At 44.8% G+C, this 27,419-nt stretch overlaps 1 protein-coding gene across 1 annotated transcript; it reads left to right on the top strand.

Moving 5' to 3' along the window:
• Nucleotides 1-8,896: 8,896 nt before the first annotated feature.
• ddr2l (discoidin domain receptor family, member 2, like) lies at nt 8,897-22,078 on the top strand. The gene is made up of 18 exons (XM_070833481.1): nt 8,897-8,985; nt 9,102-9,204; nt 9,784-9,859; nt 10,422-10,574; nt 11,940-12,087; nt 12,643-12,748; nt 12,835-13,024; nt 13,719-13,965; nt 14,067-14,156; nt 14,334-14,476; nt 14,955-15,066; nt 16,281-16,397; nt 17,613-17,857; nt 17,992-18,119; nt 18,941-19,138; nt 19,759-19,993; nt 20,961-21,110; nt 21,797-22,078. The coding sequence occupies exons 1-18, from the start codon at nt 8,925-8,927 to the stop codon at nt 21,929-21,931; spliced, it is 2,637 nt and encodes an 878-aa protein (XP_070689582.1). The 5' UTR covers nt 8,897-8,924; the 3' UTR covers nt 21,932-22,078.
• The last annotated feature ends 5,341 nt before the right edge of the window (nt 22,079-27,419 follow it).

Here is a 27,419-nt window from a genome sequence, read left to right as displayed (position 1 = left end):
ACCACACGGAGGAAAAACAGTGAACATGGCCGCTGCTGAAGGGGCCGTGAAGCAGACAGAAATCGTCCTTTTGGATCAGGCGGAAAAGTGAAATGACAAGTTAAACATCACGTAGGAGCAGAATCATTTCCTGGGTAAAATCTAGAAACATCAGTGCTACAACGTTCATCAATAATCAGTGAGGCCTTATTGTCATGCCCAAGTAGAACTGTGTGGACGTCCCACTTGTTTTTCCTTGAGCCGGAGCCGGTCCTGATGGGGCACCAGGACTTGCAGCCAAAAATGGTGCAGGAAATGCTTCAGCATGTTAGACAAACCTCCTCCCTTGCATTAAATTGTTTTCATGCAGTGAAGCTTAGCTGCACTTTTGAGCGCTGGCACAAACTATAAACAGAGAAAACAGAGTTCTCTTTTTTTTTTTTTTTCTTCTGCGACTGTGTGGCTTCACATAAAGACATGCAGATTAAGTGAGCTGGAATCTCTAAATTAACTGCAGGTGCAAATGTGTCATTTCAAGCAATTCATTAAGAAAAGTCTGTCTTGTTCATGTGGCTATGCAACGTCCACTGGGAGGAAAGACAGAGACCTGGTGAACTTACGGTGAGTGATGGATGAAATAAAGCAAAAATCAGTGTTGGAGGAATCATTAAGATCCTTTATTCAAGTAAAAGTACCAATACAACCGTGTAGAAATACTCTGTTACTAGTAAACATCCTGCATTTTAATGCTGCTTAAGTAAAAAATACAAAAGTATTGTTTGCTTTTGTAGTAAAATGTCCACTGTGACTGAAATGTTTTCATATAGTTCATCATCAGGCTGTTGATGCTGATGCAGCTCACTGTTCCAGTTCCTGTTCCATCCAGTGCTCCGGCTCCCTAATTTAAAAATAGATCTGAGGCATCCTAAGATTAATTCTGCTAAAGTCGGGCTCATGTTAAAGGCTTTGGAGAAAACAGGGGGGCTCGTGTAAGGACGTTTTTAAAGTCACAGAATTCATCAACCTGAAGCTTTCGATCTTGTTCAGTGCTGCAAACAAATGTTGGTTTAGTACCCGGAGACAGATGAGCTCCTCTGTTCCCTCCACCCATTGCTGACAGAGTTATGATACCCTGCATGCCTGAGAGAGCGTGTGTGTGTGTGTGTGTGTGTGTGTGTGTGTGTGTGTACTTAGACATTCATATCTTCAGGGCCGGTTTAATGTGTCGAGCAGCACAGGGACACGTCCTGCGTCAGTCGTTACTGGAAAGATTTAAGATTTAAGTCACGTTCTGAAATCTAGAAAACACGAGTGCACATTTGATCTACTGACGAGTTAAATCGAGCTTCGTTCTGTGTTTGGATGGAGGGGGGGGGGGGGCAGGTTTAAAAAGAAACACTAAATATTCAGGTCAGATTCTTCAGTAACTCTCTGCATCTGCTGGAAATCCCAAAACTGGGTTAAATAACTTCACCCTCTTGTTTTCAGGTGTGTTTGATAGCGTTCACCTCGGCTGCAGTGCTGCCCGTCACTTCAAAGCTCTGCATGTTAAATCAAGCGCTCCTCACATTCCTCAGATGCCGGCAGCTCTTTTTAAACCATCTGCCGCTCCGCTCTGGTTCAGACCTCGTAACTATCACCTGCTCTGGGGTCACGTTTGCATTTTGGACGTTTTGCTGTTGCACACGGGATGCACAGGAGCAAAAGCTGAAACGTCCACCTGAGAACACTAAATGGTTAGAATCCCTCAGCCTGTGGAAGCACTGGTACTGTATCATATCTTCTGTTGCTCTTTAGTCCACATCTGTTCTTGTGACCTGCGTATCATGAAATCGGTGCTTACGGCCTAAAGGCGTCATCGCAGTCAGTAAACACACACTGTGGTGGACAAAGGGAGGATTTGATGGTGTCCTGCTGCTTGTCAGTGTTTGAACGGCTGAAGTGTTACACACTGTTGGGAGGAAACTCATTAAACTTCACATCGCGTCAGATTTGGCGTCTGGTGCAGCTACGCGATGGTTTCAATCAGATATTGATTGTAAAATTGATTGACATTTTTGCCGTTATATTTTCCTGTTTATAACAGCTGGGAGTCTTTACTGTCTGACAGTGTGTCATTACTGGCATCTGGACCGAACTGAGCTGTGTGTGTGTGTGTGTGAGGCCTCTCCTCAGCTCTCAGTGTGTTTTTCATTGCTTGTTGTGTTGCATAATCAGACAGCGCTGCAGCTACAGAAAGGCTTTGTTCAGACTGAAAACAGCGCTGTGTTAAGAAACAGGGTCTATGCTGCTGCGTGTGTGTGTGTGTGTGTGTACAGGTGCAGAGATACACACACAGCGTGTCCTCTGGCTGGGTAAAATCCAGGTAAGATGTAAGACAGAATGTGTTCAGAAAGACGTTACAGGTGTGTACTTCCACAGAATAAATGTAGATTATGCTTTGCACAGCTGTGACGGTTTGCCTGACATAGATTTAGTTATTTCCACCCAGCAGGTCACATGCTTTGTAATTTATGACTAAATGTATGGTTGACATGGAGCGTTTGCACCCACAAACACATTGTGCACAGATGTCAGGCTGATGTCAAAAACCCAGACAGCAGGAGCAGGTGAGCTGATGTGCAGACATCTTTGGAAACTGGTTATTATCGTGGATGTCTGTGCTTTGCTGAGTTATGGCATCTGGCACTGACATTCTGTAGCTGTACGGGATAAAGTGAATGCATAAGTAGGGTCTCAGGAAGTGCATGAAGTCTGAAAAATGTGATGTTCCAGTCATGTTTTAGCTTGTCCTCTTACATTTTGCAGGAAAAATGTATTAAAATCACGAGTTGTCCTCAAGAGTAAAGCTTGTAAATGCGTCTTGGAGAGAAGGGTGCATTTATCCCCCGAGCATTAGAGATGGGTTTAAAAATGTCTAATCAGAATCAGGCTTATTGCCAAGTGGGTTTTCACATCCAAGGAATATGCTTTGGTGCTGAACGATAAACACGATGATAGAAAAGATAAAAAGTCCTGCAAAAGTCAAGAAACAAACATAAAACTGACAACAGAAATATTACAAAATACTATAAAAAGTTGAAAGAGTTAAAGAGCTGTGCAGTTGTTTAGGAGTGTGCAAACTCTCACAGTATAAAGAATATGTGATAATAATGTGCGTTAAAGTAGATGTGGACACTTTGCATTAACGCAACGTTCAGGGTGGAAACTGTTCATGTCAGTGGGGGTTTCAGGGCTTGTTGATGAGCCCAGGAAAGAATCTGTTCTTGTGTCATAAAGTGTTGGTCCTGCTGGAGGGGAGAGTCGATTCTTCAATGCATTTACATTTTTTTGATATCAGATAATGTGCGATCAGCCGAGACGTGAGCTGGCCGAGTTGAGACCTGTTTTTAAAGACTTCTTGGATGTCCCAACTCTGCACAACGGCTTGTGTATCAGCGGAAAGTTAACACAACCCCGATTATTTTATCCTCCACATCAACAGTTGTGAGCTGATGAGTAGATCTGTACGATTCATGTTTCAGTCTACGTTGCTTGTGGACTGTGTGATTGACCGACACGCACAGTCTTCATAAAGGCATCAAGGATCTTTAATAACATTTCTAAAGACTGAAAAATGTCCCGTAGGTTTGAACAGTGAGGATTAACCAACATATGTTTATGTTAAAGATGTTTCTTCTCCATACTCTTCTGTCGTGTGTTCTGCTGCTCTGTTTTGTTCGCAGTGAACTCTCTCATTCACCCCTCAGAGAGAGAGACAGAGAGAGAGAGAGAGACATGCAGATTCCTGTGTGTAACAGTAAGAGAGAGAGAGTGAGAGAGAGACCTGGAGGAAGGCATGTGGATTCCTGAGTGTTTGTTTGAGCGAGAGACATAGACGCAGACCGAGAGAGCGACGGAGAGAGCGAGAGCTCTGGGTTGCGTTGAATGTCAGGAATGTTGAGGCTTTTGGCTCCAGTTTGTTCTGACGGAGGGAGGAGGAGATAAAGCAGGAGGGAGGGAGGGAGGAGGAGAGAGGAGGGACAGAATGAGAGGAAAAGGAGGATAGAGGGAGGGACGAGGGAGGAGATAAGGGGGGAGGAAGGGAGAAGGAGAAGACAAAGCAAAGATGGAGGAAAAGCAAAGCAGAGAAAAGTATGAAAAAGTGAAATGCTTCGAGTTCATACTGATTAACTTCCTCGTCCATATTTTAGCTGTTTATAGTTTTTTATTGATCAAGTGATTCTTATGATATAAAGACAAATGCTATATCAGGATTAGTTTTTTTAATCATCTACACATTTTAAATGTTACACTCAGCAGCAAATTAGCACCACGATGCATTCAGGCACATTAAATTGTGTAGGTGAGCCGTGTTATGACTGCACTAGTTATCACCTAAGATGGCAGAAAGTAGACCTGAGAAGTGGCTGTGCTTTAGCATGTGTCGCGCACGTCTGACGCCTCCTGAGTCGGCGCTCATTTAATGCCCCGATGATGGACTCGCTTTTTTACCAATGCACAGTAAAGCCGCTGTAATTAACGGTTGCACTGAGCAGCGTTTGTCCAACGGCAGCGAGGCAACCGTAACCAGCCACAGCAGGCCTGTACGCCACATGTCGGAGTGGTGCACGTGTTCCTGTAGCTGTAGAGAGCGAACACACAAGAAAGAAAAGTGGCATGAAAAAAACAACACACACCCTGTTTATCTGCTGCAAAGTTGGGTTCAGATAGTCCCCACGGTGCCCTGCTGTCAGTGTGCCCACTACAGAGCGGGTCAGGGCCCAGGACGGTTCAGGAGAGTGTTGACAAGATCTTTTTGTGTCTTGTCACGACTTTGTTGGTAACTTTACCCAAACCCTGACACGCCGCCCCCTCCGCTCGCGTGCTGAACTGCTCCTTGTGGATGTGGAGCATGAATTTTATGAGGACGCGTACAATCAGGCTGCTGGAGGCAAACAGGCAGGACACATGGCTGCAGACGGCAGCCATCATTCAGTCAGTCGTGACCTCAGTCTTTCCCCAACATCAACAAAGGAGGTCTAAAACCCTTCACACAGAGGTAGCAGATCAGAAAACGGTCACTTCAGCCAGTTTGGTGAAATGCCGCAACTGTTTCATCCACATTTTTAACCTCAAATACAGTAAAAATGGTCTTTTGTGTCTTTTCAGGGTAAAAAAAATTGATTTTTCTGAAGAGATTGGATTTATTTTAGTTTATTAGTGTTTTGCTCTGAGATAAACTCACACAGTGGATTAAAAGACTTCAGCCGTCTCTCTCTCTTTCTCTCTCTCTCTCTCTCTGTCTCTTTCTCTTGGTCTCATTCTGCTCTTGATCGCTTTCACCGTCTCTGTATCTCTCCATGTTTTTTTTCTTGTCTCCTCTCTCTGGTCATGTGATTTTGCTGTAGAGATGAGCAACAGAGCAGGAATCTGAGCCGCAGCCAACACATTACATAAAGCTCTCTCTCTCTCTCTCTCCCTCTCTCTCTCTCTCTCTCTCTCTCTCTCTCTCCCAGTTGTTGCCAAAAAAATAAAAAGTGAACCTCCACATTCTCATGCAGCTCGGCTGAAGTGAATGAACTCGAAGGCAGAACAGAAGTCTTCGTCGGAAAGATTTCAAGAGCTGTGTTGTTCAGAGCTGTTCTGCTGAGGGTCCCTGTGGAAACAGGCCGTATGTGAAAAGTGTCTGTAGTCTGTTGTCTTTCTAAACCGTCTCAGTCTGATCACATCGATTTGTCTGCTGTGACTTCACCGTCCGTTCAGAAACACAAACTCCCTGTTAAACAGCACATCGAAGATCAAACTGAGCTCGGCTGTCTGAGTTCTTCTCACAAAGCCGACTCCGGTTTGAACCTTTAATCTTGTTGCTCTGAATCATCCAGATCATATTTCATGATCAGGCTCCCAGACGGATGTGAAGTGGAGGATCTCGTGAACGTGTGTCACTGATGTCTGCAGCACGGAGAGCTCTTCAGCTGAAGGACTGCTTTCAAGATTTAAGATGTTTTAATGTCAGTCCAGTTGTACGAGTGCATGTGTGTGATAAATAAATCGATGGAATAAAGGAATAAAGGTATAAATGTAATTAGGATACATAAGACAGCCGCACTGCCTAACATCAACTATAAAACTAGAATAAAACCAACAAAAGGTGCTTGTTAAATCAACTGGCAGACTTATGGCACCAACAGGTCAGAGTTAAAGGCCTCCCAACCATCGGGTTCAGGTTGACATTGAAATCAGACCGTTGCACCTTATCGATCACCTCTGCCCTTATCGATCACCTCTGCCCTTATCGACCACCTCTGCCCTTATCGATCACCTCTGCCCTTATCGATCACCTCTGCCCTTATCGATCACCTCTGCCCTTATCGACCACCTCTGCCCTTATCGATCACCTCTGCTCGTCGTGCAGATGGTGACTCCACATGAAAGTCTTGTCTGCGGTGACGTACAGGTGTTCTTGAACACATCGCCCCTGGGTGTGGTTACAGCACCTTTGTGGCTGCACCCGACCGTGAGGCGAGCTGTGATCAGAGATAAAACGGGACGGACACTTTCAGCCGGAGAGGACGGAGAAACTCTCCGCTGTGAAGTTCCTCTTTACGGGTGCAGTGTGATACTTTGGATGCATCTGGCAACCAACTGGATCCCCCTCGCCTCACCCCTCCCTGTCCAAGAGTGTAGGAGAACCTACGGCGACTTCTCTCCCCCCTTTGCTTTTTCTTGTACTAAAAATATGTATGAAAAGATGTGTCCTCCTCTTCTTTCTTCTCCTCTGCCACCAAATTCAAGCTAAAAACTAGAAAGTCCCTGTTTGTCCATTCTGAGCTACTGTAGAAAGCTGACGATGGACCCATAAATCTTACGCACTGCACCTTTAAGCTCTCTGCTTTTCCCTTCCGTCCATTGTTCCTCTCTTTCCTCCCCTGCCTCGACTTTATCTCCTCCTCTTCCTCTCTTTGTGTTTTCTCCCCTGTTTCTTTCTCTTGTCTGTCCTCAGCCTCACCCTGCTGTCTCCCTCCCACTCCATGTTTTCTCCCCCTCTCTCTCCCCTCTCTCTGTCTATCCCTCTCTCTGTCTCCCCTCTCTCTCTCTCTGTCTCTCTCTCTCCCCTCTCTCTGTCTATCCCTCTCTCTCCCCTCTCTCTCTGTCTATCACTCTCTCTCCCCTCTCTCTCTGTCTATCACTCTCTCTCCCCTCTCTCTGTCTCCCCTCTCTCTCCCCTCTCTCTGTCTATCACTCTCTCTCCCCTCTCTCTGTCTCCCCTCTCTCTGTCTATCCCTCTCTCTCTCTCCCCTCTGTCTCCCCTCTCTCTGTCTCCCCTCTCTCTCTCTCTGTCTCTCTCTCTCCCCTCTCCCTCTCTCTGTCTCCCTCTCTCTCCCCCCTCTCTCCCCTCTCTCCCCTCTCTCTGTCTATCCCTCCCTCTCTCTCCCCTCTCTCTCTCTCTGTCTCCCTCTCTCTCCCCTCTCTCTGTCTATCCCTCCCTCTCTCTCCCCTCTCTCTCTCTCTGTCTCCCTCTCTCTCCCCTCTCTCTCTGTCTCCCTCTCTCTCCCCTCTCTCTGTCTCCCCTCTCTCTCTCTCTGTCTCTCTCTCTCCCCTCTCCCTCTCTCTGTCTCCCTCTCTCTCCCCCCTCTCTCCCCTCTCTCCCCTCTCTCTGTCTATCCCTCCCTCTCTCTCCCCTCTCTCTCTCTCTGTCTCCCCTCTCTCCCCTCTCTCTCCCCTCTCTCTCCCCTCTCTCTGTCTATCACTCCAGCTGTTTTCTCCAGTGAGTTGATGTCGGTCATTTTGAAAATATCCAGAATAACAGAAGAAAACCTCTCTAATGTTTTCACGTATAAAGTCTTTATCCATTAAATATGTTAGAAGAGAGACTGTGTGTGTGTGTGTGTGTGTGTGTGTGTGTGTGTGTGTGTGTGTGTGTGTGTGTGTGTGTGTGTGTGTGTGTGTGTGTGTGTGTGTGTGTGTGTGTGTGTGTGTGTGTGTGTGTGTGTGTGTGTGTTGCATAACCTCTGAGTGTGGGCTGCTGTTTGTGTCCAGTATTTATAAACTGCTCCGCTCCAACAGCGCTAACATTGTGAAATGGCTCTCACACACACACACACACACACACACACACACACACACACACACACACTCTTGTAAATGAAGTTAGAGTCATTCAGGCTGCTCTTTGTTCATCCATCCTGCTGTAGTTGTGACAGTTTGAGGCATTTGACCTCCTACAGTTAAAAACATTGGATTCTTAAGGATTCTGTGGAGGGGGGGGGGGGGGGGCTGCAGCTGTCAGTGTTTGTACCTCAGGTGTGTTCAGGTGCAATTTAAAAATGATAAAGGTCGTGTATAATCCGTCAACACGCTGACAGCTCTGGTCCTTGAACTCCTCTTTGTGTCTTATTGTGAGCTTCCAAACAACATCAGAGCAGCACTTGAACACTTTCTGCCCGTCAGTTAGTGGTCACGACGCTTTAGCTCACCTTTGACCCCATGAAGTCAGAAAGATCAGAGACGTGGTTTGATTTGTGTAAACGTTATTTAGGAGCTAGAACTGAACAAGGACAGGTGATAATTCAGTTAACGCAGAGCAAAAATACTCAAATCTGATTGGCTGGTGGCCAAATTAAAGATCCAGTCAACCATCAAACCTTGTTTAAAAGCACCTTTAGAGATTCATAATGAAACAAAAAGTCTAGCTGGTTTATCTGTATGCTAAGTGGCATAATAATTCCCTCTGAGGTCCCCTGATGCTGATGATCACATAATAATGACATCATTTCATCAGCATGGCCTTTTGTTGTTGTACACACACACATTGTGTGTGTTCATCCACCTAGATGCAAGATGATAAGTTCAGCTTTATCTAGATCTGTCGTTCATTTAATATTCAATATTCTCTCTCTCTCTCTCTCTCTCTCTCACTCTCAGAGATGTAGCATGTGTGTTGGTGTGATTGGCGGACCATCATGCACCTCTTCCTGCTGCTGATCCTTCAAGCTACAGCAGCCTTTGGACAGATCGACCCCGGTACAAACACACACACACACACACAGATATCTATACCTGTGAGGACCCACATTGACACAATACAATAAGCCCGTAAATAAAACTGTGTGTGTGTGTGTGTGTGTGTGTGTTTTCAGCACACTGCCGCTATGCCTTGGGCATGGAAGATGGACGGATTAGAGACGAGGACATCACAGCATCCAGCCAATGGTACGAGACCACAGGACCACAGTACGCCAGGTGAGATGTTCCTCTAGTGGTCCCATGATGGGGAAGGTTACACTGTTCACACTGTTCACACTGTAGATTGGGATACTTTGTTTGCTTCTATGACAAATCTTAAAACCACATTCATTTTAGTTCTGACATGGATGGAAAAATATTAGATCCCGACGCACGTGCTCACACGTGTAGGAGGCTGCTGCGTGTCACGTAGAATCATTTTTACATTGTTTTTACATTTATACTTGAAGAAATGAAACCAAACATGTAGAAAAATCAAAGAAGGTGAAGATGATTCTGAATTGAACTGGCAATGAACATTTCTACAGACATTTTTCGTCACTGTAATGAACAATAATATCTTATTTACAGAGAAAATAGAAGAAATGATGTAGAAAACTCAAACACAGCACAGGTACAATGCAGAAATGTTTTCCTGTGAACCATTCACTGTCTGAGGCCAGTTTAAAGTAGAAAACACTGCTCCAAATGTCACCAAAAATGCTCCAGAATGAAAGCAGGATAAACTTTGGTGAACAGCTCGGAGGGTTTAGCTTTTGATCAACCAGGGTTTTTTAACTGTGTGTGTGTTTGCAGGTTGAATCACGAGGAAGGAGAGGGCGCCTGGTGTCCTGAGGGAGAGCTGCAGCCTTCAGACAGTCAGTACCTGCAGGTTTGTGTCCGCTCATTACTTTAAAGCAAAGAAAACAACCGTGTTCACTTGAGTCTTGTGGGATTTGTACAACTGCCTGTTGAATAAATGCTTAAGAGTAAACGTGGATTGGAACGGTTGCTCTCAACATTTGATGAGGTGTCCAATCACACAATATCACAGGAAAACAAGGTGAATGAAAGAAGAACAGGACAAATTCCACCTGCTTTTGATAGATGTGGTTCAGAGGACAGTTCAATAGGAGTTCTGATGCATTCGCAGGAAACGTTTAGCGCTGTGTTAAAGCATGACAGCACAGGAAGTGACCAGCCATCTGTGTCTGATGTCTAATGTGGCTGTTTGTTTTGCTCACTGGATGATTATTTAGGAGGCTATCAAACAAGGCACCAAAACAAAATAATGTGTATTCACAAAGTAAACTGGATGAACCCAAAGATGGACTTCTCCTGACTTTATATAACTCGATGAAACGGTCTCGTCAGTATCTGTACATGAACTCAACACGTGGCCTTCGGGTTCTTGGTGCGTCACATGACTTGAAACCTGTGGCTGTGTTCTTCAGGTGGATCTGGGCCGGCTGACTTTCCTGACGGTGGTCGGGACTCAGGGACGATACGCCAGGAACTCCGGGAACGAGTTCGCCCGAACTTACCGCCTGAACTACAGCAGGGACGGCCTGCTGTGGAAGTCCTGGAGGAACCGGCTGGGAAACGCAGTGAGTGACCCGCATGTTCCCCTCCAGAGTCCAGAGGTCAGATACAGTTACAGGAAAACAGTTTGAATGGCAGAAAAATTAGAAGAAAGTCTGGAGCGGAAACATGTGACGGAGTGATAGAACAGAGCGATGGAGGGAGAATGGAAGAGAGAGAGAGGGGGGAAGAGAAAAGAAAACGCTGCTTTGTTTCGCTCTGGTCATTCACACTCCAACCAGAGGAAAGTGACATTTACACTCCAGCTTCCTGTCGGCCTCCTGGCAGCTACGGCAACACCATTAGGACACAATTTAAACACCAGGTCGTGTTTTTATCTGGTTAAACAGTTTCCTCCCTCACAGTCAAACTGGGAACTTCCCAGAACCACTGCAGATACGACTCTTTTAACCTTTCTGGTGGAGGTGGTGCTCATTCTCAGTACTCATCATAGTCAGAATAGTCCCCTCTGAACTGCAGAGGAGTAGAAGTATAAAGTAGAATAAAGTACCTCCAAATGTTAGTGCAGTACAGTACTCAGGTAAATGTACTTAGTTACTCTGTCCCACTCATTCTAAGCGTTTTAAAGCGATGGTATATGAATCCTTCTGCTTTGAAGAATATATTAATATATAAAAGACGATAACAAAGATAAAGCAAACATGGCGAAGTCAGGTGTTAATGCAGAAACTAGAGTTCGTCAGACTTCAGCTCAGTTGATTCGTGCTGAATCAGCTTTAAACCAGTCGAGGATTGATGCACAAACCTTTTTTATTCCAACCTGTGGCTCCTCTTGCATGTTTGTAATCGTAGGCTCAAGCTGTGCACTCCAAGTGCTTTAAACTTGTTATAGAAGTGTTTCAACAAAGCAGCGAAGATAACAAACACAGATTTATTCATTTCATGTTGTGTGCAGCTTTAGTGGAGCGTTACATAGCAGGTATGGAATTAAATCTGCAGACGCTTCCCTCCACAATGAGAGCAGGCTTTTCTCTGGACGAGCCGTGACGAAGGCCAAAACGTGGCCTGAACAGACGAGGCGAGGCTTGTTGTTGTTGTTGTTGTTGTTGTTGTCAAACTGAACTAGTTATTGATGAGCTGCAGCCCTGACCGGCCGGCTAAGAGGAGTGAGGAGTCAGAATTCTGTGATTTGATATAAAACAACCAATGCAATTGTTTTTTTTTAAACTTGTGAATCACTGAAACCTCTGGGCAGAATATTAGACGGTCCGGTAGTCCAGATACACACTCACACACTCACAGCAAACCCACGATCCCCTGGGTGTTTACTCCCAGCAGTGAAGACAACAGAGGCTGGATGTGCAGAGATGCTTTCATGCAGGTGTATCGTTGTGCACCGACACATTTTCTCATGTGATCTTTGTTTCCAGGTGATGGAGGGCAACAAAAACGCCTACGCCTCTTCCATCAATGACCTTCACCCTCCAGTCATCACCCGCTACGTCCGGCTGATCCCGGTCACCCAGCTGTCGACCACCGTGTGCATGAGAGTGGAGCTGTACGGATGTCCGTGGGAGGGTGAGACACGCAAACACACACTCGCTCTGGAAACGAGTGTGTGTTCTTTAGCTCTGCTGACATTAGAGCTTGTTGATTCAGAGGGATTTAGACTTTTTTTTTTTTTTTTTATTCTTAGAAATGTTTACTTCTCCTCAGAGACGGGTAAACACCTCAGAAACCTCCTCGCTCTAAAATGTCAACATAAAACCTAACAGGGGTTGTAGAGCTATTTCTAATCCGTTAAAGCACGACAACACATTTTATTCCAAAACCTGTGAGAGATTTTAGTGTCCACAGAAAGATTCACGTCAAACAAGCACAACAGACATTTGATCTAAATGGTGTCGTTAAAAATAAATATAGAATTAAGAAATATTGAACTTCATTCAGGCAAACGTCTTAATGCCTGATGCTTTGGAAAAAAGGTCGAGTTGATGTTCTTCAGACTGCCTCAAAACTTTTTAACTTTTTAAATCAGTGGAGAAGTTTATCGAAGCAGTAAGACACTGACTCTGTGGGACAGTAAAACCTGACGTACTAATCCTTTAACCTGTCCTCGCCCCCCCCCTGCAGACGGTCTGATCTCCTACAGCACTCCGGAGGGTCAGCTCATGATGCCGCCTGGTTATCCCATCGCCAGCCTCAACGACTCCACGTACGACGGAGTTCATGCCAGAAGGCAGGTCTCACGTTCTCCTCACGCGTCGCCGCTTCCCGTTTTTTTTGTCGCCGCTCTCTGTGACTGACAGCTGTCTCGTCCAACAGGAGGCTCTCCGACGGGCTGGGTCAGCTGACGGACGGTGTGATCGGCCTGGACGACTTCCTGCTGACGCGTCAGTACCACGTGTGGCCGGGCTACGACTACCTGGGCTGGAGGAACGACTCACTGGGAACTCAGGGATACGTGGAGATGGAGTTCGTCTTCGACAGGCAGAGGAACTTCACCTCCATGAAGGTTTTCAGCTCCGCTCACTTTACTTCATCACAGCAGCTCATCCTGTGTTCATGTTGTTACTTTAATCACTGGAAGTGAACCCACGTAAAAGCACACAAACCCCTTCAATTCATGTGTTACTGGTGTGTTTCAGTCATAGGTTCTTTTACCAAAAACTCAATAATATGTGCGTTTTATTCCAATACTGGCTGCACTAACCGACATCACTGTTCAATGGGGATCTACTACTGTAGCACACAGTAAAATATGAGCACATTGTGGTTTTCAGTAATAACTACAACTCCCCCGAGGCCATGACTGTGCTTCTGTGGCTAAAACGGATGAAATCTGTTTTCACAAACAGATTCAGCTTTATGTACAGTTTACTATATGTGTTTTTATAGCATATTTATTGGTTCTTTTAATTCTTATATCAGGGATCTTTCCCTCAGAATGAGTACATCTCTACCTCATCGTATCTCTACTGTTCAAATGTGTTCAAACCTCACATTTCAGCTTGTTAGAGAGATTTCAAAGACACTCTCTTTGAGAAAATACTTTGTCTAGCTGAGGAGAAAGGGGATGAGTCTGAATCTTAAAAAGGGAGCTCTGAAAAAGAAGTGAGCAGCATTACCAAGTCATCCTTTAAACCGCTTTAGAAATAAAAAAACAGCACAAAGATTTTAGAAAGTGAATTTGTCTCTTCTTTCTCCAGGCTCACAGTAACAACATGTTCTCCCGCGGTGTGAAGATCTTCTCCTCCGTCTCCTGCCGGTTTAAGCCCAGCCTCAGCGCCGACTGGGAGAAGGAGCCCGTGGCGTTCAACACGGTGCTGGACGACAGGAACCCGAGCGCCCGCTACGTCACCGTGCCGCTCAACCGCCGCGCTGCCAAATCCCTCCGCTGCCGCTTTTACTTTGCCGACGTCTGGATGATGTTCAGCGAGATCTCCTTTCAGTCAGGTAACACACACACACACTAACACACTAACACACACACTCAAAGGAGACTCACACACACTCAAACAGACTAATAAAATGACTTGGCTTTATTTGTCCCTCAGAGGACACCGTACTCCCCACCCAGATGACCCTGGTGGTGAGCTCCCCTCCAGTCAAAGAGGAGAGCACTATGGCAACCACACCAAAGACAGGTGTGACCTTTGACCTCAGCCTTTTACTTCCACATTAGAGAATCCCTCAAATGTTTCTGTGCATCAGTTTAACATCAATAAAGCTTCATCACATTTGAAGTGAAGTCACTGAAATCAGTCAAACTCATTCCTAAACAGTACTCATCGATACATCTGCATCTCCGACCTTCTCCGCAGCAGCTAATCCATCAGCCAGTGACGCGCCAGATGACGGGAAGACGCCCATTCTGATTGGCTGCCTGGTGACCATCATCCTGCTGTTGGTCATCATCATCTTCCTCATCCTCTGGTGCCAGTATGTCTGCAAGGTGCTGGAGAAGGTGAGCAGACACACCACACACTGCTGAACAGATCAAGGACGACTAGATTTACCAGATTTCTTCCTTTGGGGGCGTCTGACAATACAGACGACTGACTGCTGCAGGAAGAAGTTGATGATACTCGCATGCAATCACCAGAAGTGAAAAGCTAGCAGCATTAGGTTATTATGGGACTAAACCAAGGTCACATGACTTCAGCGTCGCCACCACTAGGCCACACTACAATAAAAAGCACAATTGGAGGCTGTGAAGGTGGACTAGTGAGCAGATGAGTGTCCGTGTTTAGCGTGAAGACGTTTAACATCTCTGCGCTCTCATTTAGCCGCCTGTTAGCAGCCGCTTTGTCACGAGTGGGGTGTTAACCGACGTATTTTACGCCGTAGAACAAAACATGAAAAAGCCGTAGAGCTTGTTTCAGACAAACACAGTCAAAGTGTTGCTCCTTCCTTGAAGATAAAGAGATGTTTTCCTCCACCAGGCTCCACGTCGGATCCTTGACGAGGAGATGACAGTTCGTCTGTCCTCCTGCAGCGACACCATCATCCTCCAGACCCCCCCGGTGCCCCCCCGCTCTGGCCACGCTCCAACAGGTAGTCCGTCTGTCCGTCTGTCCGTCTGACGCTGATTCTACACAAGTCATCCTCTCCCTTTAAATATGAATCAGCTCAGGACTATTTACAGTATGATTACAGTCACTGGATGTCTTTATGTTGCTAACAAGCTAAATGGGACATGACCAGAATGAGATCAGTGCCGTTTGTTTCTTTCACTTCACACATCTGACTTGTGATTTGAGTAATGTGACTCTGATTTCCACAGAGTTAAAGTCATTAAAGGTCCTCTGGCTCAGCATCAGCTTCAGCATCTGGTCCCGTTGTCTTTGGACTGAGACACACTGAGCTGAGCTGCTACAGGTCTACAGGTTTTACACCTGGCTGGTTGCAGAGGTTTAAGATAAGATAAGATAAGATGAGCCTTTATTTATCCCACAGTGGGGAAATTCCCAGTCAGCAGCAGTTCACACGTACAGAAGTATAAATATATAAAAAAATATGTAAAGAGAAAAGAAGAAATAAGATATGGAAAAAAGAGAGGGAATAAAATATATATATATGTATACATGTACAGGATATACAAAAGATAATTGTATGGTGAAAGAATGAGATAAAAAGACTATTGCACATGGGAGGTTATAGTATAAAATATAGAAATATATATGAAATACTGCTCTTGTTTCCTTTTCTTTGTTCTACTGGGAGCAGGAGAGTACAGGAGAGTATCGGGGACAGGCACAGGAGAAGAAAGCCAAAGTATTTGTTCCTGGCATTAAAAAAAAATGAAATCAGAGTAGGAAGATTTTTTTTTTTTTAAATTTGGAAAATAAAGTCAAAATGTTCATGCAACACTGACTTTCTTCTCAAAATGCAAAACCAATCAAAAACAATCATTTTATCTGTGTATTAATGTAGTCAAACATGTTTTGCTGTGATTTTGATATGATGCAGACTTCATGTTATGAAACACAGGAGTGTTACGCACCGTGCACTGGATTTCATGTTTGGTTTGTTTGCGTGGTACCAAGACTTAAGTAGGAGCTTTAAAATCTTTAGAGAAAAGCAACTTAATATTGTTCGTGCTGGAGGAACTGTGGTGCTGTCATGGATAACAGAAAGCTTGAAACACACTCAGATATCTGAACCATGTGTGAAAAGGCCCTTCGTTTAAGCCGCCATTCCACTTGTCCTCCCGCTGGCTTGTTTGGACTCCGTGTGCTCGGTTAACTCTCCGGTTTTGTTTTCCTCAGGCCTCGACAACACCGACCCCCACTATGAGAGAGTTTTCCTGTTGGACCCGCAGTACCAGAACCCGGCGGTGCTGAGAAACAAGCTGCCGGAGCTGTCGCAGAGTGCCGAGGCCTCAGGTGAACACACTGTTTTAACCATCACGACTCAGAGAGAAATGAGATCAGCAGCATTTCCCTTGAAAACACATTTTATTGATCAGTTATCGACCATCTGCGGAGGTCTGTTGGTAGTTAACTAAGCTCCAGGTCTTCCATGGTGACTTGTTAAGACAAGAGTCTCCAGAGCCGAGACTTGAGGCCTTCAGTGAAATACAGGAAACTGCTGCAGTGCGCCCCCTACTGGCACCTTCACCGTCCTCTCTGTCTTTTACAGCTTTTGAATGTTTCTCTTCTTTTGACTTCCTTTATTTCCTGCAGAAAATGTCGCACCGGCTCTCTGTGCTTCCTTTTCTCTCTCCATCTTTGTTTTGCCGTCAACATTTTCTCGATGATGCTGTGAAAACCGAACGTGCATGCTCATTCACTCTGCAGTTTCTTCTCCCTTTTACCTCCCAGCCCTCTCTGTCCCTGTCCCCGTTTCCTCCTCTGCTTCCTCCAGCTCTCCTCCTCAGTAATCCTCTCTATGACCTCCTCCTGCTGACTTCCTGCCACGAGACGTCAGGCTGGCTGCGTGGTAAGAGCTGAAAGGTGTGACGTCATCTCTCAGACACAGTAGAGAGGACTGAGAGTGTTTTACAGTCCTCTCTGTACAACTCACTGTGTTTTTGTCCAACGAAACATTAAGTCGTCGTCTGACATTTGTGTACTCAGTGAAATTTAGGTTTAAAATCAAATATTTTTGAGGGTTGATGTCATAAAAGTGAAATAAGCAGTTGATAAAAACATAATTTGATTAATCTCCCCTTAATTTTTTGTTTTTTTATGATCTACGGGGAATTAATTTTCCCGCGCAGGACGGAAATACTAAAGGTTTTGTTTGTGAAAATATATATTTTGTGCTCTAGATTAATTAAATTCTTCATTTTGTTGTACGTTTCTTAGTGAGACTCTGTGATAAACCAACTCATGACATCAAGGATTTAAAAATATGTATTTCAACCATTGACAATCTCTGTTTCCATAATAACTAGTTATTCATTTTGAAGCTTTTATCGGTGACAGAAAAATGAAGAAAAGCGAGATGCAACTACAGTAAATTTATACAATGTGGTAAAAATGTGCTCTGCTCTGAGAAGAGCTTCACAGGAAGCTGTAAAAACATTCTTCAGAAGAAGTCGGAGAGAAAGGAGGTAAAAAACTTAATGAACAAACTCCTCCTTCTCCCTTCGACAGCGTGCGGAGGCGGCTACGCTGAGCCCGACATCACCCAGTGCACTCCTCACCAGTGTTTCCATAGCAACGCGCCGCACTACGCCGAGACGGACATCGTGCGGCTGCAGGGCGTCACCGGCAGCAACATGTACGCCGTCCCCGCCCTCACCGTGGACTCGCTCACCAGGAAGGACATCTCCGCCGCCGAGTTCCCACGGCAACAGCTGATCTTCAGGGAGAAGCTGGGGGAGGGGCAGTTTGGGGAGGTGAATTTTAGAGAGTAAAACAAACCCAGAAGAGTCTTTAAAATCAGTTGATGTGTGTTTTCCCTTTCATCTAAAACCCCCACCATCATCATTAAACCTCCATGTTTAAGTTTACACCTACTTGTGTCCTGCAGGTCCACCTGTGTGAAGCCGAGGGACTCCCAGAATTCCTTGGGGAGGGGTCGCCCCTCCCTGACAGAGACGGTCATTCGGTCCTCGTGGCTGTCAAACAGCTGAGGGCCGACGCCACCAGCCAAGCCAGGTACACAGAGTGCACTGATCTCTGACCTGGTTTGTTTCTCTCGTCGTCCTCAGAGGGGGAACCTTATTATATTATCATCTCATTATGTGTCTCATCCTTACATACGCTCTGTACATGTCATGGTAAACCTGTCCACTCTCTGGGGGGAGTCTGGCCTCATGATGGTCAGTGGGTGACTAAAGTCATGGGGATCCATCCACTGGGGAGCATGAATATCCACAGACACTGTCATGGAAATTGGACAGATCCAAGTGGTGAGATGACGCAGAGGGATGTTTCTCTGACAGACATCATGGATTTCAGTTTTAAGATAATCAGTAAATCAACCTGTGGTGTTTAATAATAGAGGAGACCCTGAAATAAAGACCACTGCTGACATCATTACATACAAACCTGACACTTTTATGAAGTAGAACATTAACATTTAGAGATTTAATGATTTAATTTGATGATGATAATAACAATATGCGGCTGTTTAGGTGTCTAAAGTGACTGAATTAATCAGGATTAATGGCTGCTGGCCCTTAATCTGCAACTCAAAGCATCTTTTCCAGCTTCAGCTCTACTTTCTTTTGACTGTTTTGTACTGATCTGTGAACACAGACAGGGGGGGGGGGGGGGGACACTTTCCTAATTAACTGAATGTGATTTTAACATTTTGTCCACCTGTGTGAGGAAAACAAGACCGTTTCATCTGTCTGTCTGTCTGTCTGTCTGTCTGTCTGTCTGTCTGTCTGTCTGTCTGTCTGTCTGTCTGTCTGTCTGTCTGTCTGTCTGTCTGTCTGTCTGTCTGTCTGTCTGTCTGTCTGTCTGTCTGTCAGGAACGACTTCCTGAAGGAAATAAAGATCATGTCTCGACTGAACGACCCCAACATCATCCGGCTGCTGTGTGTGTGTGTGTCGTCCGACCCGCTGTGCATGGTGACCGAGTACATGGAGAACGGAGACCTCAACATGTTCCTGTCGCAGCGGGAGATCGAGAGCACGCTGACGCACGCCAACAACATCCCTTCAGTCAGGTTAATATACCACAGGGGCCGCTCATCCACGCTGACGTACACCTGGTTCATGTAGTTTTTCATGCAAACAGAAGGAGGCGTCATTACTTTACGGTGGACACAGCTTCTGAAAACTGAAGCCCGTGTAGACGTTACATCAACCTGCACTCGTTTTAAGAGTCCAAGTGGATGGAAGTATATGAGGAAATACTCCTTATTTGATTTATTACCTCAGTGAACATTTTCCTGATGAGTTTCTGGTCTCAGTCTCAGTCGTCTTCAACACAGCAGGATGCTCATTCAGTAAATTATGGTCCCATTCAGAGGAACATAGACCATAAAGCTGGATGTGTCTTACAGCGGTCATGTAGAAACCTGACCAATCAGACACGGGGGTTTTCTCTCAATCACTTCTGGTTCCAAAACCAAGATGGTGGCGCTCAAAATGCCAAACTTGAGGTTTCAAAATGTCCACTAACCAATGGGTCGACATCTATTTCTTTCATACAGCGTGTGGCTCTGATCAGCACTTGATGAACACACATGAATTAAAAACTCTCACCTCCTCCACTGTCCCTTGACTTCCCTCTCAAAATGTGCTCTCCTCCTCCTCCTCCTCCTCTTCTTCCTCCTCCCTGCAGTCTGTCCGACCTCCTCCACATGTCGGTGCAGATCTCGTCGGGGATGAAGTACCTGGCGTCTCTGAACTTCGTGCACCGCGACCTGGCCACCAGGAACTGCCTGCTGGACCGTCGCCTCACCATCAAGATCGCTGACTTCGGGATGAGCCGAAACCTCTACAGCAGCGACTACTACCGCATCCAGGGCCGGGCGGTGCTGCCCATACGCTGGATGGCCTGGGAGAGCATCCTGCTGGTGAGGAAAGGGGGAGCTGGCATAAGATAGGATAGAAGAAGAAGATCATTTACAACTGGTACTCGTTAAGTATTGTTCCCTGAGGCCTCGCCGGCTTCCACTGGTGGTTATTCAGTAAATCTGAAAGCTTGAAGCTACTTTACGTCTTTCACTGGAATAACTTTACATCACGGACGTCCATGGATCTCCTACTTTCATGAGATTTTCTGCAGCTGTACAATTATGTACATTTTCAGGGACAGATACTTTTGACACTATACTCTTATTTTATATTTGTAGACGATAAAGTAAAAGCCCAAACACACTTCAACTGTCTTCGCAACACTTAGATTTTATTCTCAAAATGCAAAACCAATCAAAAACAGTCTTTTCCCCCCTCAGGCCCGGCTCTAATACTCTAATACTCTTCTGTAGGTTTGTCTGAACCCAAAGCTGTTTCCCCTCAGACTTCGATACATGTGGTGAAATGTACATGCAGCCGTCGTACTACTGTGTGTTAATGAAGTCAATCATCATTTGCTGGATATGAGAGAGACTTAATGTTATGAGACACACTGAGAGTGCAGCACAACACACTCTGCGTCTGGTTTGAAGGTGTGGCTGAGGATTATTACACGCTGTGCACTTGAAAACATGACCTGCACGTCAAAGTTGAACTCAGAAGAGATGCGCACAGCTTTACTTCACCCTCATGATCGAATATTTGATCACAGCGACTCCACAAACAAAATCTCAGCTGTATCACAGGTTCATCTTTAGTTTTTGGCTGATTTGAACAGTTTCATGCAAGACAATCAAATTTAGTTTATTGATGGATGCAACCTTTTGGTCCCACAACTACAGACCTGCAGTTTGAAGCTGCCAGTTGTCTTTGCTGACACTGTGAATCTTGTGTAAAACTAGATAAGCTCCTCCATAAAGTGTAATATTTTTGAATAATTAACTTTGTTTTCTATGTCCCCTGCAGGGTAAGTTCACCACGGCCAGTGACGTGTGGGCGTTTGGTGTCACCCTGTGGGAGATCTTCACCCTGTGTAAGGAGCAGCCCTACAGCCTGCTGTCCGACGAACAGGTCATAGAGAACACTGGCGAGTTCTTCAGGAACCAGGGCAGACAGGTGAGACGAATCAAACGCACCCACAAAAAGGACAGAGTTCAGTTCAGTCTCACATGCAGCTGCACCCTGACGCACAAACTCACTGACAAGCTCCCAACCAGTTTGGGTTTAGCAGGACGCAGTTTCCCCACAAGAGTGAGCTGTTGAGTCGTCGTTCTAACGGTTGTCCACAAGCCGTCTAACTCACCTGCAGCGGGGGTTCACCCCCTGGTGATCAGGACCCCCGACGGACATGCAAGATAAATCTGAGGGCTCACTAGATGACAGACAGAACTGGAAAGCAGAAAATACTTTTATTCTACACAAAATGATATTTAAAATGAGTTCCTGGGTGATTTTACCTCCTCGTGGGTTCATAAATGACTCAAACGAAGCAGAAACTAACTCCTGTTGGTCGATCTGGTCATAAAAGTCATATGAATCTGGCAATGATGGATCAGAGAGGATATCTGTGTTACATGCTTCATTTATAAGGGTCATGTGACAGAGAGGTTGGGAGCCACTGACCTGAAGGATAGAAAAGTCACTGCAGCTGCAGTGGAGACACATTTTTGGGAAACTGGCCCTCGTTCATTCTGCCTGTCATCGTTTCTAGATCCCTAAATCATTCGATAATGTTCGATCGTCCTGACTCGGTCTGTTCTTCACTATCTGACCTCTTAAGCTCTCCTGTATTACCCCACCAGATCTTCCTCTACGCTCCCCCGCTCTGCCCACCTTCGCTCTTCGAGCTGATGATGCGATGTTGGAGTCGCGACATCCCCGACCGACCCTCCTTCGAGGGACTTTACCAAGCCCTGAGGCCCCACGTCAACCAGTGAGCCGAGGCCGCCGGGGGACGTACCACTCGGGCTCGTCCGCCTCCGGACTCCTGTAAGATGACGGACTGACACGAGAAGGCAGACAACTGGAAGTGCGTTATGAGAGCGAGCGGCTGTCGGAGGGAAGGATGGTTTGCTTTGCGGTAACAGCGGCGCTCTTTTCCGAGAGACAAGACGGATGCAAGAAGGAGGAAAGGCCGGTCAGCTCAGAGGAGAAACTTCTTACCGAGATCCAAACCTTTCAGTCGTTAGTGAACAAAGATTTCAAGCTTTTTAAAGATTTCTGTCATTGCTGATGTCACAGTTTCTTCCATCTCTTTAAAGCCCCTTTGACCAAAATGTCTCGTCGCACCTTTTGACGCCTCTTCTTCTCATGTTGTTTGGTGCCAAAGGTTCGTTTTCTTCCTCTTCTTTGCTTTGAAAGATGCCAAAAACTGGACAGACTCTTCAGTCTTGGTAGTTTCTCCTGTCCCTGTGGTTTTTATTATTATTATTATTGTAAAGCACTGTCTGTGTCTCTCAGTTATTCGTGTTCATATATTAACCCACACTGGAGCTAGGGCTAGGGTCAAATTGTAGTGTAGTTTATTTTTTAGATGTTTATTCTATTTTATTTTTCTTTGTTTTACAGTATTTCACTTTTTGTTGGTCTTTTTTGTGGATCTGAATGTTGTCCAGCTGAGGTTCACGCCACGGTGCCAACAGGCTGCTTCATAACCTGTGTGGTTCAGACTGGAAGTCAGTCAGAGGGGGATTTGGGACGGAGTCTTGATTTGAGGCACATTGAAACCAAATAAGAAAAAAACGTGTTGCCGAAGAGAAATAAAGGAGTGTAAAGAACAAAACACTCACACGATAATTAATTATCTTTATTCAAAGTGCCTTACATTTGTAGCCTGAGTGGCACCAGAGGGAATTAAGCCAAAATGATCAACACGGGTACGGCGAGCGAAGAGATTAATCCAAGGCAAAGATCTAATGTCTGTGTTTGATCCGGGCCTGTAAAACGTATTTATCTGAAGTGTGTATACGCCCATAGTCCTGTAGGTGTTTATGCTCGTCTCCATTATCCATGCTCTGCCTCGGTGGAGCTGTAGTTGTGGTTTGGTTTGCACCTCCAAACATTAGCCAGCTGTCCAGAGAGCCTTAACCCTTTAACGTCCTCACCAAGAAAAAAGCAATGAAAAAATGTATTCTTTATATATTTTATTTCCTTTGGGCACTAATCATAAAAATCAATGTTTTTTTTAAGAACAGACCCCACATTTTTTGAAATATTGGCTTCTACCAAACGGTTGAGATGTCGTAAGTAAAACATGTTTTCAATAAGATATAGTGAGTCAAAATGTGCTCTACCATATGGGTGAGCAGAAGGTTAAAGGGTTAAGATTTAAAAAAAAAAAAGAGGTGAATCAGCGGTAGACTAAGACGGCAGTGAAACAAATTTATTCACACCAACTCAAAGTAGGACGGAGGTTTAGGCAAATAGCCTGTTTTGCTGTTAGTTGCCTACAAGTTGTTGTGTTGTAGTTATTTTCAGCTTGGCTCAGTGAGGACACTTTGGCCGTGTTGGAACAGCAGCACAATCTCTGTGTATCTAACTAAAAAGCTCGTCACCTCTCTGGGGTTAGGACACATACAAGCTATCTATCGCTGCATTAACCAGCCAAGCATTACAACCGAGCCCAGGGCCCTGAAGAAGACTCGTTTAGGAAGATCTAGATTCCTTTTGGTGCCTTCAGGGGGTGCAGATTAAGTTTTTTTTTTTTTTTTTTTTTTGGTGAAGTCGACACTGACTTTGTCTCGCATAGCATTCGATAGAGTTTTGTTTACAGGGCGGACGCAGGGTGGATGCAGGGCTGTGGACTTTACAGCGGCTGCTTCTAGGGATCTGAAGTAAACTGTGGAAAGTTGGATGTGGAGAAAAGCTAGCGAGTGATGATGATGATGGTTTTGTTCACACATGTACTGCAGCATTGACTGAGCTGCAACCAAGCAAAACTAAAGGTGAAATGTTCGAAACGACTGGAAACCAGTTTATTTCGATGAAATCGCTGCGATCGGTGATTCAGGCGAAGTAAATCTTGGCAAACTTTGACACAATTTTGCTTTAACCCTCCTATTGTAACAGTACAGTAGTTCACCAAGTAGCCCTGAGAGCAGCCACGTCTAGCGCCACCTGCAGGCGATCGCAAAGACACACGGATGAATTTCACTGCACGTGCAACCTTTTCTGGTGTGATTTGGCTGAAGGCCGATTTTTAAAATCTAGAAACGTCATTGTTTCCTATTCTTTTGATGTCGTAGCCCCTCGGTGAGCAGGACGTGCAGCATTTTGAATCTTTTCCCTTAAAAACAAATAAAAAAACAAACAAAAATTGAAAGAGTAAAATGGCGCAAGTACGAATCAGCATCACCTCCACAGGAGAGAGGGGGAAGGAGACCAAACATGTTACGTCTGAGTGCATCTTTCAGTGTTTCTGTGTTACAGTAGTGTTTCGTTATCTGTACTGTATCTTAACACTTCTTCGAGTGTGTGTATACGTGTGTGTGTGTATATGTGTGTGTGTGTGTGTGTGTGTTTTGTGGGTGTTTTTTTGACATTCCTCTGAGCACTGGGAGCTAGTTGGGATTAAAGTGGTTGACCCCTGTTGTGCCATATTGTGTGATTAAACACGGGAGAAGGGATTTTTTGAGAACAAGAGGAAAAGGGACAGAAAGTAAGGAAACCACTAAACTCAATCTCCCAGAGTCCTTTGCTACAGTGAGCCTGTGTATTTTGTTCTGGTTCCATTAGAGAGATAGACGAGTCTTTTAGTATGATAGTGTACAGTATAAGTGATCTATAATATCTCAGTGTGTGAATGCAGATTAGGTGTGATAATTGTTATTAATAATTGATTATCTATCAGAATTTATAGTAGCTATCTCTCTGATTATTTCTACTCTGGGAAGGTGTTGGGTTTTTTTTTTTTGTTTTTCTTTTTTTTCCAACAGGAATTCAGCAGTTTCAAACATTTGTCCTTTTTTCAGACATGTATTGTACAAAGGCTAGTAGCTGTGTATATTAATATATTGGGATTAGGAACAAGTCATTTCCACTCTGTACCCTCTCATGTCTTGGTTTGTTTTTCTTATAATAAATAGAGACATTTGTCAAAGAGAAGAAGTGAGTGTGTTTTATTTTACACAGATAGATTTACATTATATAACTGGGCTTTATTCTTCTTCGGCCCACTGGTACAACCTGTGGGTCCGTTGGCACACACGGAGGTCAGACATTACTTACTTTCAAAAAACCTTCTATGGAATGAAAGTGAAATGAAACACGTCTTAGGGTAAATATCACAAAATGTACCTTTAACCCCGCCAGCCCTGTCCGGACTGGTGTTCCACCCACTGTCACTTCTTAACGTCACCCTCGAGGCAGCTCAGCGTACCTGAGGAAGCTGGTCTACCTGCATGCTTCTCACAGTGTCTGGTTTGTACCCACATGGTTGAGTCTCCTTATTGTGAGTCGCTTTGGATAAAAGCATCAGATGTACACGTGTGTACTGTGATGCGACTGAAAAGCAGCTCTGAGAGCGACATGAATGCATAAGAAGCATAAAAACTGCAAAAGGTCAGCGTTAAGCTACCTAAGTTAAGAGTATGACTGTGTGATAGATTAGCTGTAGGTCATCACGATGGTAAAACCCTAAAACAGAGACAGAAACCTTTCTCCACAGTCTGAATCCTGCAGAGAGCTTCCACCCTATAGCACTATACATGCATGTGAGAGAAACCTTGCTGACGGGATAACAGACCCATTCTTAACCTCTGCTAATGAAAAGCTCTATTTGATAGTGGAGCTCATGTGCTCTTGTTCTGTGAGGTTTTAAACTGAAGGTGTAATTAGTTAGCAGCACACGCCCTCGACCTCTCAGGAAGCATGAATTCAGTGTTAGGGTGGATTTTTTTTTTTTTCCAGGATAAACAAAAGCTTATGTGTTCCAGCTTAGCAGCAGGAATCACAGTGGGGAGGAATGTTTTTGCTACCCATGACACTTGTAATAAACTTTACAGCTAATAAATAGGGATTAATACTTTGATTGAAGCTGTATTAATATATATTTTTTAAGCCGCGAGGGGGCAAAACATGTTAGCTGGCTTCTTACTGCACACCCAGCACACACACACTCATACTTGTGTCCACCTGGTGAAAGTAAGTCCAATATTTACTTTTCTTTGAGCTCTGATTTGGTCTCCACCATAACGTTTGTTCCACTTTCTTCACCAACTAGTCTGTAGCTGTTTGGAGCTGAGCAGGTGGTGCTTAGTGGGTTTGTTAGAGCTTGTTTAGATTGAATCAAACTCGGAGCTAAAAGAGGCCAAAAGCCTCAATAGAGAGCTTAAAGAGAGAAAATGATATTTGAGTTTATCACCCGGAGTGACTCCTGTTAGACCGGACAAAGGGCCTGTTGATTGATCTCAGTAGTTCAAATAGAAATATGGCAGATATGGACTTTAGGATAAAGCAAATTCACAAATTGGTAAATGAGAATAAGTATAAATGTATAAAATCACATCATCCCCATCAGATATTAGCTGCTGTAGAAAATTGCATAATGGTGGTCATGTGTTACAAAACCTTTGCAGGACAGAGCTTCTCTCCAGCCTTGTGAGAACAACTCTCTCTGTAATTGTCCTTGGCGGAAGCAAAGCTAAATTTGACAGACAAAGAAACCAAAAGCAGAGGTTTGTCTGCAGATGTGGGCTCGGAGACCGCAGCTTTCATAAGGTTGGTTCAGCAGTGGTTCGGGGCCAAAAACAAAGTCACAGGGAGATAAACAACAGTCCAGGTTTCATTTTTATAGAAGTAAAAAGCCTATTTAATGTTGGCAGAGCCCTCTGCCGCTTCAGGTAGGAAGAATAAATGACTCTTGGTTGGTTGGACTCTAAAAATAAGCAGCACAATGAGTTTTGGCAGCAGCAAAAGAAATCTCCAAATGCGTTAAAAGCTCACACAACGCTGGGCGAAGCGACAGCAGCGGTGTGAGGTGACAGAAGCCAAACCCAGCCTGGCTGTAATTGTTGGTGCTGCTCTGCTCGCTGTTATTTCTCAGGACGTTTGGTCCAGATGGGGATTATTTTTGTCTCTTTGGTGTGAACTCTGTCACGTCCACATTCAGAGCAACTGAGGAGAGCTGAAGGTAAAATGTAAATGTTGTCTGGTCCCTTTCCCAGCTTTTTCCATCACAGCCCATTAAACCCAAGACTCCAGAAAATGTTAATTGCTTTGGATTTCAAAACTCAGGAGGAAACAGGCTAAATTATTGTTGAATGAAGCTTAATTAGGTTTTGTAAATTAAACTGTTAATGGTCCATGTTGGGAAACGGACCAGTGCAGAAGTTAATAATAATAAATAAAAACGGAACAGAGAGAAAGAATCAGGCTTAAACACAACATTTTAAGATTCAGCCTCCACAAACAAATGTTTCTTTAGTT

This window comes from Pempheris klunzingeri, chromosome 7 (genome assembly GCF_042242105.1).
Source record: "Pempheris klunzingeri isolate RE-2024b chromosome 7, fPemKlu1.hap1, whole genome shotgun sequence".
Taxonomy (NCBI): domain Eukaryota; kingdom Metazoa; phylum Chordata; class Actinopteri; order Acropomatiformes; family Pempheridae; genus Pempheris; species Pempheris klunzingeri.
The sequence above is the reverse complement of the archived record's forward strand: the minus strand, read 5'-3'. Positions and strand labels throughout refer to the sequence as shown.

Excerpts from the sequence above, each read along its gene's own strand:
- ddr2l (XM_070833481.1), top strand. The coding sequence starts at position 8,925 with ATGCACCTCTTCCTGCTGCTGATCCTTCAAGCTACAGCAGCCTTTGGA. Across the intron at positions 12,749-12,834 it reads GACGGAGTTCATGCCAGAAG|GAGGCTCTCCGACGGGCTGG; the intron begins GCAGGTCTCACG and ends CTCGTCCAACAG. Across the intron at positions 21,111-21,796 it reads TCAGGAACCAGGGCAGACAG|ATCTTCCTCTACGCTCCCCC; the intron begins GTGAGACGAATC and ends TTACCCCACCAG.